Below are 16,831 nucleotides of genomic sequence, written 5' to 3'. Positions count from 1 at the left end.
ATATATTATATATTAATTTATATATATATATATATATATATCATTTTCCCCTCCTAGAGTATTAGCTCCTGTAGTGCCTAAAGCAACATTTTTTATACTTGTGAAAAATTTTTTTTAAACAAATAGAAATTAACTGAGGATCGTGGCTAGTAAATATTGGCTCATTAGTGCATGTTGGTATTTCAAAAGGGGGCTTTTTTATTTGCTCTAATAATTTCATGAACCAAAATTTGTGGATTAATTTAGAGAATTTTGGATCAGATAATTTTAAATCATTACTGAAACTTGTAGTTGTGTGGAAATTATATAGAACAAGTAATTTGGTATAATTTTGTGACAATAATTGTGCATATATGCATGTGTATGTATTTCCACTATCACCAGGATGCTCTAGAATCTTTTGACTGATCAAATAGAATTGAATTTTGTTGATTTTCCCATTCTAACTTAGTTTTGTCAGTTGATTGCTAGATTTTGCACCAGACATGTTTTTCATTGCTTTCTTACAGTGTTTTAATTCTGCAGCATTTAAAAATGGATACTTTCCCAAAGAAACAGGAAAGATTGTTGTTCTTAAAGTGCACATTTTAATGACAAATCCAAGAAGTACAATTAAGGCTAGACTTGGAAAAATGGATTGTCAAAGGTGCATTTAGGATAAAAAAAAAAAGTGTTGTTTAATGATGAATTAGTCATAATCATAGCTAATACATAATACTTTAAAGATTGAAAAGTGCTTTAAAATTATTATCTACACAATCCTTCTGGAAAGTAGGTGGTATTATCCGATTTTAGGGAAGAAGAAACTGAGGCAGAATAACCTCTATGATTTGTACAGGGTCACACAACTACTAAGAATATAAGACCTGATCTGAACTGAAGTGTTCCTGACTGCAGACCACAATGTTCTCTCCACTATACAATCTAGGTGAGAAGAGAAAGAAAGAAAGAAAAGAAAGAAAAGAAAGAAAGAAAGAAAGAAAGAAAGAAAGAAAGAAAGAAAGAACATGTGGTACATGACTAGAAATTTGATGCCAAATCAAGTGACTATAGCAAAAAAGGGACATATTATATATTAAAAAGACTTTTAAAAATGTAAAAAAAAATTAAGGTATCAATATCAATTGCTTTGATTCTTTTTTCCTTATATAACTAAGATACCTCCTGATTCTGAAGAGCCTCTACTGTAGAAGGTAAACCTTCCAGTCCTTTGCCAGGACAAACAGCCATTTGATTTACTGCATCTTTATTTCTAGAAAACAAAATATAATCATATTAAATTTAAATAATGTTCACCTGCAGCCAGGGCCCCAAAACCATATCTGTGATATTCATTAAAAAAAAAAAAAAAACATACATTTGGTTTTCATCTATGCTTTGAATACAGGATAGAATTTACAATTGACTTTCTGGCTAAAGCATTTGGAAAACTAGTAGAAAAAATATGACTTACCTGATAAAAATGATTTTTACTTTTGATGGGGCACATTTAATTATTGATGAAGCATTCTGATGACTTCTTCCATATAAAATTTGCCCATTTATCTGTATGAAACAAGTATAAATTTGCCTTGAAATTTAGATTTTATTCATTCATAAACCACTGCCTAATAAAAGTATACCATGTTGTTACTTTTGATCATTCTGATGAAATAACAATGTTAACATTTTATCTATATCTATATAGATACACACATGTATGTATACAAATGTGTATATACACATATGTGAACACACACACACACACACATATATATATATATATTTAACCATCAATTTTTGAGGATGGAAATAAAGATAATCTTACTCTCTTCCTCCCTTTTCTCTTTCTGTCTATCTCTGTCCTTCTGTCTCTCTTACCCAATCCCAACCCCATACATAACACATATATATACACACAAATACACAGTTTAATGACCATGCAGTGTCTAAGATTAGTCACCATGTGCACTAGTAGTCTAAGGCATCTGTCAGGCAAGCAGGAAGTCACTGGAGCTTGCCTTATTCTATTAGCTCCAGTCACTTGCGATCTGGCTCTTTCATCAATTAACAATCTATTCAAATTATTCAGAGGATTTTCCTGCTGTGACTGCCGCCAGTTTCCCAGTACCTAACAGGAATCTCAACAGTCACAATCCCAAATGAGTCTCTGTTTGACTCAGAGGCAACAGCAGTTCTAGAATGTGCTGATATTTTATACTATATTTTATAGTGCTTTATTTTTACAAAGCATCTTCTTCACCACTCATCCTGTGAGATATATAATTGAGGTATTGTAATTCCCATTTTATAGATTAGTAAATAAGGAGGTAGGTGACTTATCCATGGTCATTTAGGTAAGGCCAACTGGACCTTCAATAACCAATGAGACCCTAACTTTTTTTTTTAACAATAAAATAAAAATGAATTATTGCTCATTGTAAATTGGTGATTCTTTTCACTAAAATTTTCTTGTCTTCAGAGACATTGAATAGTGTTCACAAGAGCTTACTTCTAGAAGTTCATCTCCAATCTGTAGTCGACCATCTTTCCCAGCTGCACCATTTGGGTCAATTCCAACTATAAAAACACTCATTCTTGATCGATCTTTGTTTCCAGCAAGACTCAGGCCCAAACCAGTTCGACCTTTTTCCAGTTCAATCATGAAGAGTTCACCTGCTAAGGTTCCATAGCGTTGAAAGATATTTTCTATGCAAAATACAAAGTGAGCAAGTTTCAGGAGTTAATTATGTCTAAGCTTTTTGATCATCCTGATTTAGTTTCAATCTCCAAATGCCACTGACTACTTAATAAGTATTATATAGTTTATACTGCTTGTCCAGTTTCCTGTTATCTTTTTTTAATTAAAGCTTTTTATTTTCAAAATATACCCATGGATAATTTTCAACAGTTACCCTTACAAAACCCTATGTCAATTTTTGAAAGAAATTAACAAATCTTAGAAAGAAAGAAATGATGCTCTATTTTGTAACAGCTTTTGCAAAATTAAAGAATCTCCTTTGCCTTTTGGAATGGCTTATTTTTTTAAAAGAAAAAAAATTGAGAGCTACAAAGTAATTTGGATATCATTTAATCAGAAGTCTTTCTAATGTACATGACTAAACTGACATACAAAGAAAAAAAATTGAGAGCTACAAAGTAATTTGGATATCATTTAATCATAAGTCTTTCTAATGTACATGACTAAACTGACATACAGGGATATTAAATTGATTTGTTCAAAGTAATGAAACTAGTCAGTGGCAGAACCAGGGTGAAAACCCAAATTGTCTGAATTATCTACAAGGTAGGTTGTGCTGGAGTTCCTTATCCTGGTGGAAAACAGCTAGTATACTAGTGTACTTTTCTTGAATACAGCAAAATAAATTAAAAAAAAAAAAAGATTGTAATCCTGAAAACATGACTATAAGGAGGAGTAGCTCTTAGAATCCCTCTTTATTTTCAATATCAATAAATAAAAGCGAAATTTGTTAGTTTCTCACATTTACAAAGTAAGAAAGAGTTTAGCTCTCAAGTCTAGTTTACTGTTTACTGTTCACTTACTACCAAAAGACCACAAAGATTAGATTATCTACCACTTATACATGCATGCCAATGATAATTTGTTACAAACAATTTAATCATCAAAGAGAATCCACTTATTCTTATTTTCATGGAAGTTTCTCTGTAATAAACACTGTAAATGGGAAAGTCTGTATAAAAAGGTTTTTAAAAAGAAAAAATTTGTTGCCTCAGGAACAGGTGTTGTATTCAAGCAAAACCATGAATAATTTTTTTTTTCCAGATTATTCAATTTAAGGAAATTACACAGTTATTTACCTGGCCCTAAATCTTGACCTGATCAATCTCTAACAACATTCCTAACATCATACTATCAGAAAAACTTACTCCAGCTGTAGCCAAACTCATCCTCTTTGTCACCATCTTCTGAGACTTTGCTGGAATATGACTCTTCAATATCACTGCTCATTCCAGAAAATGTTGAAGGAGGGGGCAGAGACAAGCTGGGGAGTGAAGTCTTTTCAGGCTCTGAATCCAGCTGACTAGATGCCTGTGGAGAACAAGAAGAATGCAGTAAATATGTGCAGTCTAAGGACCAGAAAACTTTACAAAATGAAAAAAAAATAGTAGGAAATAACAACAGCTATGACTTTAATGTTTCAAACACATAGCAATAAGACTGTGGAATGAAAGACATAGAAGAACATGATGATATTTGATCACAATGATAGACAATTCAATTAAAATTTAAATGTACTCAATACAACAAATATTCAAAGCACAATTTATTAGCATGTTATGTGTTATTTTAAGTCAAAGACCACTCAATTTGAAGACTGAAATGACTATCATGGAAAATTAGCACAAATTTCCCCTTTTAAAAAAACCCTTCATTGACATTTTTTTCATGAATATGCAGATGGAGTAGGTGAGGCTTGAGGGATCTGGCAGTCCCTTCCGAGAAATTAAAATGAAGTTAACTGAGACATTCTGTCACTCAACAGAAATGTATACAAAACACACACCTTAGATTTTATGTTGAATTTTTGCATGCATTCTTCACATGTCCCTCTTATGAAGGAAATGAGCTTTGAACTCAGGATTATCAAATCTACCTTGCCCTCAACTCTACAAATGAAAAAGCATATCTACAACATTTTGCAAACCTTTAAATACTATACAAATCCCATCTATTATTTTATTCCTTCCTGATTCTTCTCTTTATGGAATCAAATAATCTTAGAATGAAATGGGACCTCAAAAGATCATCTAGTCCAATCCCAACCTGATGAAAAAAAGCTACGGACCTATTCTGGATTAGAACTTCATAGTCTTAGAAAAAAATAAGTCCAGGTCAAAATACTGCTACCTTCAGAGAAGGGGGAAAACTGAAAATATTTTCTCTAACTAAAATATAGATTCAAAGTGATAGTGATATAAATATATATGTGTGTGTGTATATGTGTATGTCTATCTACATATACATATATATCACTTTGGATCTATTTATACTTGTGTGTGTATAGTTATAATTAACTAGCAGAAAAGCAATCATTAAATCACTATTAAAGTCAGTAAATAGTTTGGGCATACATTATATATAGCCATAATTATAGCCATATATTATATGGCCATAATTATAATTCTAATTTCTACAGAAAGGAAAAGAGCCCAGAAATGCAAGTACTATGAACTTTCAGCTAAAATTCTTTCTTGTTCATGAAGCTTTCTCTGGTGTCCCTAAAGTTATACTCATCATTTTCCTTTTTCTTCTTCCTGTTATATTGTTGCTTGTATTTCATTTTACTATTCATTGTTTCTTATACATATAAGCCTGGGCAGGGCTTAAAATGTATTCCTTTTGCAATCAATTTCTAGTTCTTAGTTATATAATATTAGGTGCAAAGTAGATAATTAATGATTTTTGTTCCAAAAAAAAAGGTGATAAAATTGAGATAGCAACTGAACCTGTGATTTGATTAGAAGAAGTCTCTTCTGGATAAAGAAACAGCAAAGTAAAACAGTCTCTGCAATTTAGTCTTAGAGAATTTCCCTAGAGTGGCAATATCAAAAGAAGGGCCACTAAACTATATAAAAGAATACCTATAGTCCTTATATTGATTTTGAAAGTTATATACTAATATTATCTGTTTTAGTCAATTTTTACTTATCTTAATGAATATTTTCCAATTATATTTTAATCTGATTTGAATGGTATTCAGAATAAGTGGACTCACATAAAGCCCACCAGAGTGTTTGACCTTTTTGGCTTACATTAGTGAAATTAAATGACTTGGTCTGGATGACAGGAATGTATTAATCTCAAACAGAACACAAGTCTAAGTGGTCCTACCTGCAAATGGTGTCTCATGATAGTATATTAAAATAAAGACTATATTAAGTAATTATGTATTTCATAGCTAATAGGATAAAAGATCTAGAAATAGGAGGGGATTTAAAGGTGATCTATCCTCATATTTTACAGATGAAGAGGCTGATACCTGGAAAGAGGTTAATTGATTTGCTCTAGATTATATAAGTAGCATTTGGAAGAGAATCAAGATTTGAATTCAGTTCTAGAAGTCCAGAATTCTATGCTCTAAGTTAGGTCTTTTTTTTTTTTTTCAGGACACAAAAAAAATGATTCAGAAAAGAACATGGGAACTTCAAAGTATAGAAGGTTTATTATTATGCACATTAATTGCCCTGCCAAAACAAAGAAGTGTTGCTCACATGTTGGTTTTGATTAACAAAGACTGCAGCATAACAAAGCTTGCTATATATAATGATTCTTTCCATTACCAAAATGTTGTCTAACCAGTCTGCACATTGTTATAACAAATTAAGCCTTTGCAATCTTTAAAAAATGTGAGGTTGCTCCAACTCTCATCCAGATGAGCTCTGTATAATTTTACATGGCTCATTTGATTTACTCAAGTTTTATTAATAATAAAGTATAGGAATGTTTTTGAAATATTTCATTTATTAAAAAAATGAGAATTATTTGTGGTAAGTAGAAATGATGGAAAAGTAAAAATTAGGAAAGTTTTACCAAATAAAGCAATAAGTGAACTTAAAACATAAGCTTCCCAAAATTCTAAGAGGGTGGTAAATCTAGAAATGCAAACTGTATGTCTTCCAACCAAATTATCTTTTGACTTCTATAAATGAATTCTAGTCAGGTTAGAATGCAGTTAGCAAACTTCTTTGCCTGAAATTCTAGGTCTTTTTCAGTTTTCTCTTGATTCTTCTCCATTCATGTACTATCTGTTACAACTAAAACTAGACTATACTTTTGCCCTCCTTCTACCCAACAACCAGGTTATTTTTATGTGTTGCTGTTGTTGTTGTTATTGTTGTTTAACATATTTGTGTCTTAGCTCACATTATGCCCCATGTGTAGAACTTTCCTTCTTTTTTTCTATATGGATTTCCTAACAAGCCTTTCAACCCCTGTACATGCCAACTCCATCAAATCCCTTCCCTTATCTCTAGGTCAGAAATTACTTTCCTACCTTGAATTTGACTTTGCTTTGCAACTCTGATGCAGGTTCTATGCAATGTTTATTTTAATTAATTATTATGTGCATCTTCCTACAGGGTCTATGGCTTATTAAAATTTCCTACATCCCATGGTAACTATGACAGCTCTCTCAGCACAGCAGCAACTTAATGTGTATTTGCTGAATATTATCTTACTTAAAGACACTAGCTTGTTAAAAATACGTCTTTAAATACTTTTTTTTACTTTTAGAAGTAAAATTGTCATATTGTAAGGTGTAAAACTAAATATTGTTGTACCAAAATCCATGAACTCTTTAAGAGTAACCCTGTTACCTAATGGAAGGGTGAACAGAACTGAACTTTGTCACTAACACTGACACACAGGCTCCCATTGAGCTCATGTAATTAGGTCATTGTTGGTAGTTTACACATTCCTTGATAGTGATAATAATCCTTTAACACATGCATTTTATAGGTTTCAGGATAGCAAGTAAAATAGAAAACATCAGATATTCCAAAAACATTACATGTCACATACAAACATATACATGAACTGCAAACACCAATCACATACAAAGTGCAACACATGCACTTATTTTTATAATACTACACATGGAGACAAACCTTAAATGGTGTGGGAGCAAAAGGATTAGTTGGGGAACAACGGAAGGTAACTCTATCTGGATTCTGTATACCCTACAGTAACAGAAAATAATATTCCACATATTATGAATTATTATAATCAACTTTGATTTATATATGCACAATTCTATAATATATAATCCCTTGGATATTAAAGATAGATAAAATCTGCTGTAATTCATGAAATGCTTCCTGATAAACATGACTGGTAAATTTAACCCTTTTCATGTTCAAATAGCAGAGCAGGTATTTTTCTAGGTTTTCTAAATTACCTGAATGATTAAATTTCACATAAAGTCTACAGAAGCTGAATAGGGCATGCTTCTTCTTGGTCCAGACATTACTCATTTGAATATTTTATGACTATAAACAGAATCATATATCCACTATTCCATAGGGAGAGCATAAGTAGATACATTATTTGTCCACACTATGGACAAAACTGAAGTAGCTTTAAAATTGTTTCCAACACTACAAAATTTTGGGTAAACAACTATTTTCAAAAATTGAACAGAAAAAAATTATTTATAGATAATGTTAATATTTTAAAAATCAAAACTACACAAAAAGACACACCAGACAGACATATAACAATCACCCTTACGCTTCAAAAGGGTCATCTCATTTCAGCTGGAAAAATGAACTTCATCTAATAAAAGGCATTTATAGATAAGATTCTTTAAAAGAGTATGTGCATGCTTACCTAAAAATGCAAAGAAGTCCCCTCCCCCCCCACTGTGATCAAAAGTTGATACTGTAAACTAGAACACACTAAAGCAATAACAAAGCACACAGAACTTTTGGAAAGAGCAATTGCAAGCCAATGGCATTATCCAACCTTGTCAGTGTTGAGCTGCAGAGAATCAGCAAAGGGGTTAGTGCTGCTGAAACTGTACTTAGTGTGAAGATTGTACGGCAGGGAAGGCAAAAGGGGTTTCTAAAAGGAAAAAAGAAGAGGACCTATGAAGAGAAATAGTTCTTAAGTGTGACTTCAGAAGTAAAATATTTTCTGTTTTAAGTTTTATATGTGGACAATTATATTTAACTTTTACATCTAATTATTAATATAATCAGAATATGGTCTGAAATTAAAAATGTTTAACCTAAAAACAAAATAATTGATGCGCCTTTCAAAACGAAGGAGGAAAAGTAAAATAAGGAGTTCATGTACATCAAAAACAGGTCATAAATTTAAATATAGGAACTGGTTAGTATGAAGATGGCCCCATCACCCCAAAATGCCTTTGTAGTATTCATTGTTATTGTACCAACAAATATATAAAAACATATAATATGTTAACATATGGATACTCCCACTATATTTAAAACTATTTTAACAAGTACATTTACTACCTTTTTATTTCATAAAATAAAAATAATTTTATTTCACTATATATGAATATATTCAAATACTAAACATTATAGTGTACCAGTTCAAGAAGCTCCACAACTATGCCCTCTTTTCCATTTTCCATTGTAGTATTATTGCTTTTATTAGTTGTTAAGATTATTTCATGCTAAGAAAACAAATAGTTGAAGAAATAAATGTTGTCAGTTTCTGATTTCTTCTTCTTTTTGCTGGGGATGAAGAAGATAAGAAATGAAGGTTGAGGAAATTGGAGGTGAAACGCAAAGAAGAATATAAGATACAGAGGAATAAATGTTCCTGTGAAGAAGTGAAAAAAACTGTCCTATAATGTCCTATAAAAGTTCCTTGAAGAATCTCTATTTTTAACTTGTTGATAATAATCTATGAGCTAGTAATATCCAGACATTAACAAATAGAAAGGATGTCTGTCCACTATAATCTAGGATTTCTGTTGGGTTTTACTTTGTTTATGTTTTGTTTTTTTAGGGAATAGAAATTTTCTTAGGGTTAGAATGTCTCATTCTTTTATTTCATTTGTCTTCTAAGAAAAAAAATGGAAGATTTAATCAATTTGGCTCTAATTAGATGATAGTAAGTGCTATTTCTTCTCATAAAAGCTTTGCTGGCAGGCATTAAGGGTAGGCTGTGGTAGAGTCAAGTGTCATGACACTTCTCTCTAGCATGATTGCTTTCATGTGACATATTTAGAAGCAAATTTCTGCTAAAGGTCATACCACGGATCTTCTCTCTCCCTCCTGTTCTCTTAGTGTTTTTCTACAGAGGAGACAGATAAGAAAATGTGAATGCTGATGCTTTTTTTTTTCCTCTCAGATTCTACTAAGTTTTTTAATAAAGTTTTTAATTTAAATGCCTCATTTTACCAAGTGGAAATCATTAAACTTCAGTCTCTTTGAAAATAGGGACTGTTTTTCAATCCAGATGTTTTCAGCTTTGCTAGCATGGTACCCTATACATGTGTTACTCAACAATATTTGTTCCTTTATCAATTTAAAAAAAATGAGTAGGTAGAGATGAGCAAAATATTCTAGGTTCAATAGTTTAATTTTTGTATGAAAGGAGAAGCTACTCCTTTAACATTTTAACAAAAGAAACTTGGTCGCAGCAGTTAGCAATGTTTTGTTACTGTTGTTCTTAGGCAAACTCCTTTTAATAACAATAAGAACAACAACAATAATATGTTATGAACCTCCAGGGCAATTGAATACTAATTACAGTGTTCTGCAATTATTAATTGTAAGTCACCATTAAAGAATTTCTCCCAGGAACCCCTCAGAATGTTGTCACAAAACCCCAAAGAGTTCATGAACCCAAAAAATGGGAATGATCAGTTTGAAGGAACAGAAATATGTTACAATGAAATATAACAAGAATTCTAGACCTGGATTAAAATAAGAAATGTATTAGAATCTCATTTAAAGTACTTCTTAGGTAGGAGACTAAGCATGTTACTTGCATTTTTTTAACTGTAAAGTAGGAATAATAATACTTGTAGATTATCTACTTCAAAGGGCTGAAGATAACATGACATGTAATGTATAATGTAAATGTCAAATATTATTTTTGCTAAGGTCTGCTGTGAGATTCACTAGTTTTCCAGTTTAGAGCTATTATTTCATTTCTGTAAAGAATTCCAAGAACAGAAACTTCCTCTACTGATATAAATACTATCAAATCATTTGTAACAGAGTTGGTGATCTGGTCACAACTGTACATACTTGTCTTCTTTATCACTCTGCTTTTCTTATGAATCTTCACTACACCCTGTAATTTTATGTAAAATTTCATAAATCATAAAAATCCAGCAAATGGTTATATTAATCACAAATGAATTTTTTTAAATTATTTTTTATTTGTAGATTATTTTGAATCAGAACTTGGCCTTTACATTAGAGTATAAAAGAACAATATGCCCACAAATGGAATGGAAGATCATTTAAAAGCTTTTATTTTTATCTAAAGATTTTTAGAAAGAAAATATAATTCATACTGAAAAAATCAGTGATTGGCAGAGTCAAGATGGCAGAGAATAAATAGGTCTTTGAGCTGTTCTTGGCTTCCCTCAAAATCAACAGCAGATCAAGTCTCTGAACTAGTTTTGGAATGACAGAACCCACAAATATTTGAAGCATAACAAATTTCCAGCAGAAGATATTTTCAAGAAAAGTCTGTCTCAATCATGCTGTGGTGGGGAAGCAACCCATTGCATTTGCACCACAGAGAAGCCCAGGGCAGAGAAACATCTAGGAATTTGGGGAATCTAGTGAGGGGCTCTTAGCCAAAATGCAGCAGAGTTGGCTACTCTGACTTAGTTCAGAACTGGTGGATCAGCAGACTAGCTGTGAGACCTCCAACACAACCACAGAAGAAAAATATTGAATCCCTGAACCCCAGCATTACAAGTGGCACTTGGCTATACTCACCCAGCATGGGAAGGAAATCATTAGCATCAGCCCCAGGGCAACATGAAGCCTCTGTCATCTATAGAGAAAGGTTGGGACAATTTTCCCTTTGCTCTAAGAGCAGACTTCAAACTTTAAAAATGAGCAAAAAGGCAAAAAGAGCTCTAACCAGAAATAGCCATTATGGAGAAAAGGAAGAAAAGACTTCAAATTCTGAGGATACTAATGGCAAACCATCTCCAGATAAAGCCTCTAAGTGTGATATGAGATAACTTACAAGGCTCTCTTGGAAGAATTCAAAAAGGATATTAAAAGAGAGTTAGAAGAACAATGGGGAAAGGAATTGAGAGTTTTGGAAAAGGAAAATACAGAAATTTTCTGAAGAAATCATTCTTTAAAAATAATCTTAGAAAAATGGAAAAAGTAAAACAACCCCTTGAAAAACAAAATTGGTGAAATGGAGGGAAAATCCAATGAAAAAAACAAACTGGCAGAGTTAAGATGGTAAAGAGTAAATAGGTCTTTGTCTGAGCTGTTCTTGGCTTCCCTCACATCAAGTCTTTGAACTGGTTTAGGAATGACAGAACCCATAGATATTTGGAGTATAACAAATTTCCAGCAGAAGATATTTTCAAGAAAAGTCTGTCTCATTCATGCAGTCTGTCTCATTCATGCAGTGGTGGGGAGGCAGCACACTGCATATGCACCAAAAAGAAGCCCAGAAATACAAGTGGGACTTGGCTATGCCCACTCAGCTTGGGAAGGAAACCCATTCAATTGGCCAAATGCAAAAGGAAGTAAAAAAAGCTAACTGAAGAAAACAAATTGAAATCACTAACTCAAAGAGACATCAAGAATCAAACAAAATAATACCTGACTTTTCTAAAATTCTATGTACCTTCTTAACTTTTAAACTTATTTTGTGGTTTGATTTATCTAGTACTGAGAGAGCAAGATTGAAATCCTCCACTAGTATAGTTTTGCTGTCTGTTTCTTCTTTGTAGCTCTCTTAAGTCCAAATTAATGCTATACTATTTGTTGTTGATATTATTTTATTATCCATGGAATCCTTTAGCAAAATTCAGTTTCCTTCATTATTTCTTTTTGAGATCATGATGTAATAAGAATTGCATGAAGGAAAAGGCCTGAGGAAAATAGACCAAAATTTTATTGGAAACTAAATAAACTAATCCTAAAGAATGAGTGGGGAAAACAACAAATCATAGAAATAATTATTTAATTCAAGAGAATGACAATAATGAGACAATATACCAAAATTGATGGCATGCAGCCAAAACAATTCTTAGGGAAAATTTCATATCTCTATGTGCGTACTTAAATAAAATAAAGAAAGAGAAAATCAGTGAATTATGCATGCAACTATAAAAGCTAGAAAAGGACAATTTTTTTTAAAATTAAATACCAAATTTGAAATTTTGAAAATAAAAGGGAAGATTAACAAAATTGAAAGTAAGAAAACTATTGAAGTAATTAATAAAACTAAGAATTGACTTTATGAAAAAAAACACACACACACAAAATAGATAAAACTTTAGATAATTTGATTAGAAAAAGGAAAGAAGAAATCAAATTGTTAGTACCAAAAATGAAAAGGGAGAACTTTCCATCAATGAAGAGGAAATTAGATCAATAATTAGGAGTTATTTTGTACAACTGTATACCGGTAAATTTGATAATCTAAGTGAAATGGATGAATAGTTACAAAAATATAGATTGACCAGATTAACAGAGGAGGAAATAAATTACTTGAATTTTAGAAATTTTAGAAAAAGAAATTGAACAAGCTATTAATCAGTTCTCTAAGAAAAAATCTTCAGGACCAGATGGATTTACAAGTGAATTCTACCAAACATTTCAAAAAGAATTAATTCCACCACTATGCAAACTATTTGGGAAAATAGAGAAAGGAGTGTTACCGAATTCCTTTTATGACACAGATATGATGATGATACCTAAACCACAAAGGGTCAAAACAGAAAATGAAAATTATCGAACAATTTCCCTAATAAATATTGATGTAAAACTCTTAAATAAAATATTAGCAAAGAGATTACAGCAAGTTATCAACATCAACAAAAAAATACACCATGACCCAGTAGAATTTATATCAGGAATGCAGAGCTGGTTCAATATTAGGAAAACTATTAACATAATTGACTAAATCATAGAATTTCTGTTAATTTGGCTATTGATAATCTCAATAATTGTAGAAAATGTATTTGCAAAATCCAATACCCATTCCTATTAAAAAACACTAGAGAACATAAAAATAAATGGAATCTTCCTTAAAATATCAGTGGCATTTATGTAAAACCATCAGCAATTATGTAAAAAACTACTAAAAACAATGAACAACTTTAGCAAAGTTGCAGGATATGAAATAAATCCACATAAATGATCAGCATTCCTATATGTTGCCAACAAAGACCAGCAGCAAGAGATACAAAGAAAAATTCTATTTAAAATAGCTGTAGATTATATAAATAAAAATGTAGACTTTGGAAGTCTAACTGCTAAGATAAAATCAGGAACTATATAAAAATAGTTATAAAACATTTTTCATATGAATGAAGTCAGATCTAAACAATTAGAAGAATATCAAGTGTTCATGGATAGACTGAGTTAATATTATAAAAAAGAAAATTTTACCTAATCTACTTATTCAGTCATATCATCTGGAAGAACAAAAGGTCAAAAATTTCAAGGGAATTAATGAAAAAAATGCAAATAAAGGTGGCCTAGGTGTACCAGACATAAAACTATATTATAAAGCAGGAGTCATCAAAACCATTTGGTACTGACTAAAAAATAGTGTAGTCTATCAGTGGAATATGTTAGGTTCACAAGCCACAATAGTCAATGACTATAGTAACTTAATTTTTAATAAACCAAAGACTCCAGCTTTTAAGGTAAGACCTCACTATTTGACAAAATTGCTGGGGAATTGGAAAATAGAATGGCAGACATTAGGTGTTGACCAATACCTAACACCCCATACCAAGATAAGATTGAAATGGTTTAAATGATTTTGACATAAAGAATGTTACTATAAGAAATTAGAAGAACAAAGGATCATCTACCTCTCAGATCTGTGAAGGAAGGAATTTGTGGCTAAAGAAATGATGAAATACAAAATGGATAATTGTGATTATATTCAGTTAAAAAGTTTTTGTACAAACAAAATCAATGCAGAGAAGATTAGAAGGGAAGCAATAATTCTCCATCAGTTGGAGAATGGCTGAGTAAGTTATGGTTTATAAATGTTATGGAATATTATTGTTCTATAAGAAAAGATCAGCAGAATGATTTCAGAAAGGCTTGAAGAGACTTTCATGAACTGATGTTAAGTGAAGTGAGTAGAACTAAAAGAACATTATACACAGCAAGAAGATTATGTGATGTTCAATATTGATGGACGTGTCTCTTTTCAACCCTCAGATGATTAAGGCCAATTCCAATAGACTTGTGGTGGAAAGAGTTTGCATCCAAAAAGAGAACTGTGAGAACTGAATGTGGATCACAAAATAACTTTTTCACCTTTTTGATGGTGTTTTGCTTGCTTTTTGTTTTTTTCTCATTTTTTTCTTTTCATTTTTTTCCCTTTTTGATCTGATTTTTCTTCTGGAACATGATAATTATAGAAATATGTATAGAAGAATTGCACATCTTTAATATATATTACTTGTTATCTAGGGGAGGGGAAGAAGGAGGGAGGAAATTGAAATACAAGGTTTTACAAGAATGAACGTTGAAAATTATCTTTGCATTTATTTTAAAATAAAAAGCTAAAATTCATCTAGAAGAATAAAAGGTCAAGAATTTCAAGGAAATTAATGAAAAAAAATGTAAATAAAGGTGGCTTAGCTCTACCAGATGTAGAACTATATTATTAAGCAGCGATCATCAAAACCATTTGGTACTGGCTTAGAAAGAGAACAGTCAATTAGTGGAATAAGTTAGGTTCACAGGATGAAATAGTCAATGACTATAGTAATCTAGTGTTTGACAAATCCATAGACACCAGCTTTGGGGATAAGAATTCACTATTTGACAAAAACTGCTGGAAAATTGGAAACTAGTATGGGCATTGACCCACACTTACACTGTATACCAACATAAGGTCAAAATAGAATCATGATCTAGACATAAAGAATGATATCATAAACAAATCAGAAGAACATAGGATAGTCTACCTCTCAGATCTGTGTAGAAGGAAGAAATTTGTGACCAAAGAAGAACTGGAGATCATTATTGATCACAAAATAGATAATTTTGATTACATTAAGTTAAAAAGTTTTTGTACAAACAAAACTAATGCAGACAAGATTAGAAGGGAAGCAATAAACTTGGAAAACATTTTTACATTCAAGGGTTCTGATGAAGGCCTCATTTCTAAAATATATTGATAACTGACTATAATTTATAAGAAATCAAGCCATTCTCCAATTGATAATTGGTCAAAGGATATGACTAGACAATTTTCAGATGAAAGAATTTAAACCCTCTCTAGTCATATGAAAAGGTGCTCTAAAACATTAATGATCAGAGAAATACAAATTAAGACATCTCTGAAATGCCACTACACATACCTCTCAGACTAGGTAAGATGACAGGAAAATAATGATGAATGTTGGAAGAGATGTGAGAAAACTAGAATACTAATACATTGTTGGTGGAATTATTAATAGACCCATCCATTCTGGAAAGCAATTTGGAACTATGCCCAAAGAATTATCAAAGTGTGCATACCCTTTGACCCAGCAGTTTTTCTACTGGGTTTATATCCCAAAGATATCTTAAAGGAGGGATAGGGACCCACATGTACAAAAATGTTTGCTGCAGCCCTTTTTTGTAGAGACAAGAAACTGGAAACTGAGTGGATGTCCATCAGCTGGAGAATAGTTGAATAAATTGTGGTATATGAATGCTATGGAATATTATTATTCTATAAGAAACAATAAGCAAAATGATTTCAGAGAGACCCAGAGAGACTTGCATGAACTGATGCTAAGTGAAATGAGCAGAACCAGGATATCATTATACATGGCCACAACAATTTTATGTTGATCAGTTCTTATGTACATGGCTCTCTTCATCAATGAGATGAGTCAGACCAGTTCCAATGGTCTTGTAATGAAAAGAGCCAGCTACATTCAGAGAGAGGACTGTGGGAACTGTGTGGTTCACAACATAGCGTTCTCTTTTGTTGTTTGCTTGTATTTTACTTTCTTCATCATTTTTCTTTTCTGGTATAGATACAGCAAGATAATTGCATAAATATGTATGCATATATTGGATTTAACATATACTTTTAGCATATTTAACATATATTGGACTACTTGCCATCTAGGAGAAGGGGGTAGGAGGAGGGGAA

The 16,831-nt window shown here is 31.7% G+C and overlaps 1 protein-coding gene across 24 annotated transcripts in view; it reads right to left on the bottom strand.

The window, feature by feature from the left end:
• Window positions 1–16,831, bottom strand: part of MPDZ (multiple PDZ domain crumbs cell polarity complex component) — a 211,983-nt gene that overhangs the window by 44,831 nt on the left and 150,321 nt on the right. For 11 of the 24 annotated variants that reach the window (XM_031961670.1, XM_031961657.1, XM_031961663.1 and 8 more), the window contains 6 exons: window positions 8,486–8,584; window positions 7,630–7,701; window positions 3,889–4,051; window positions 2,492–2,688; window positions 1,454–1,545; window positions 1,162–1,252 (listed from right to left, as the gene is read on the bottom strand). In XM_031961670.1, the coding sequence (XP_031817530.1) occupies window positions 1,162–1,252; window positions 1,454–1,545; window positions 2,492–2,688; window positions 3,889–4,051; window positions 7,630–7,701; window positions 8,486–8,584 (714 nt within the window). The remainder of the gene's footprint in view (window positions 1–1,161; window positions 1,253–1,453; window positions 1,546–2,491; window positions 2,689–3,888; window positions 4,052–7,629; window positions 7,702–8,485; window positions 8,585–16,831) is intronic. The other 13 variants (XM_031961735.1, XM_031961742.1, XM_031961760.1 and 10 more) reach the window with 3 other exon arrangements.

This window comes from Sarcophilus harrisii, chromosome 1, assembly GCF_902635505.1.
Source record: "Sarcophilus harrisii chromosome 1, mSarHar1.11, whole genome shotgun sequence".
Lineage (NCBI taxonomy): Eukaryota > Metazoa > Chordata > Mammalia > Dasyuromorphia > Dasyuridae > Sarcophilus > Sarcophilus harrisii.
This window is presented reverse-complemented; position numbering and strand designations above follow the sequence as displayed.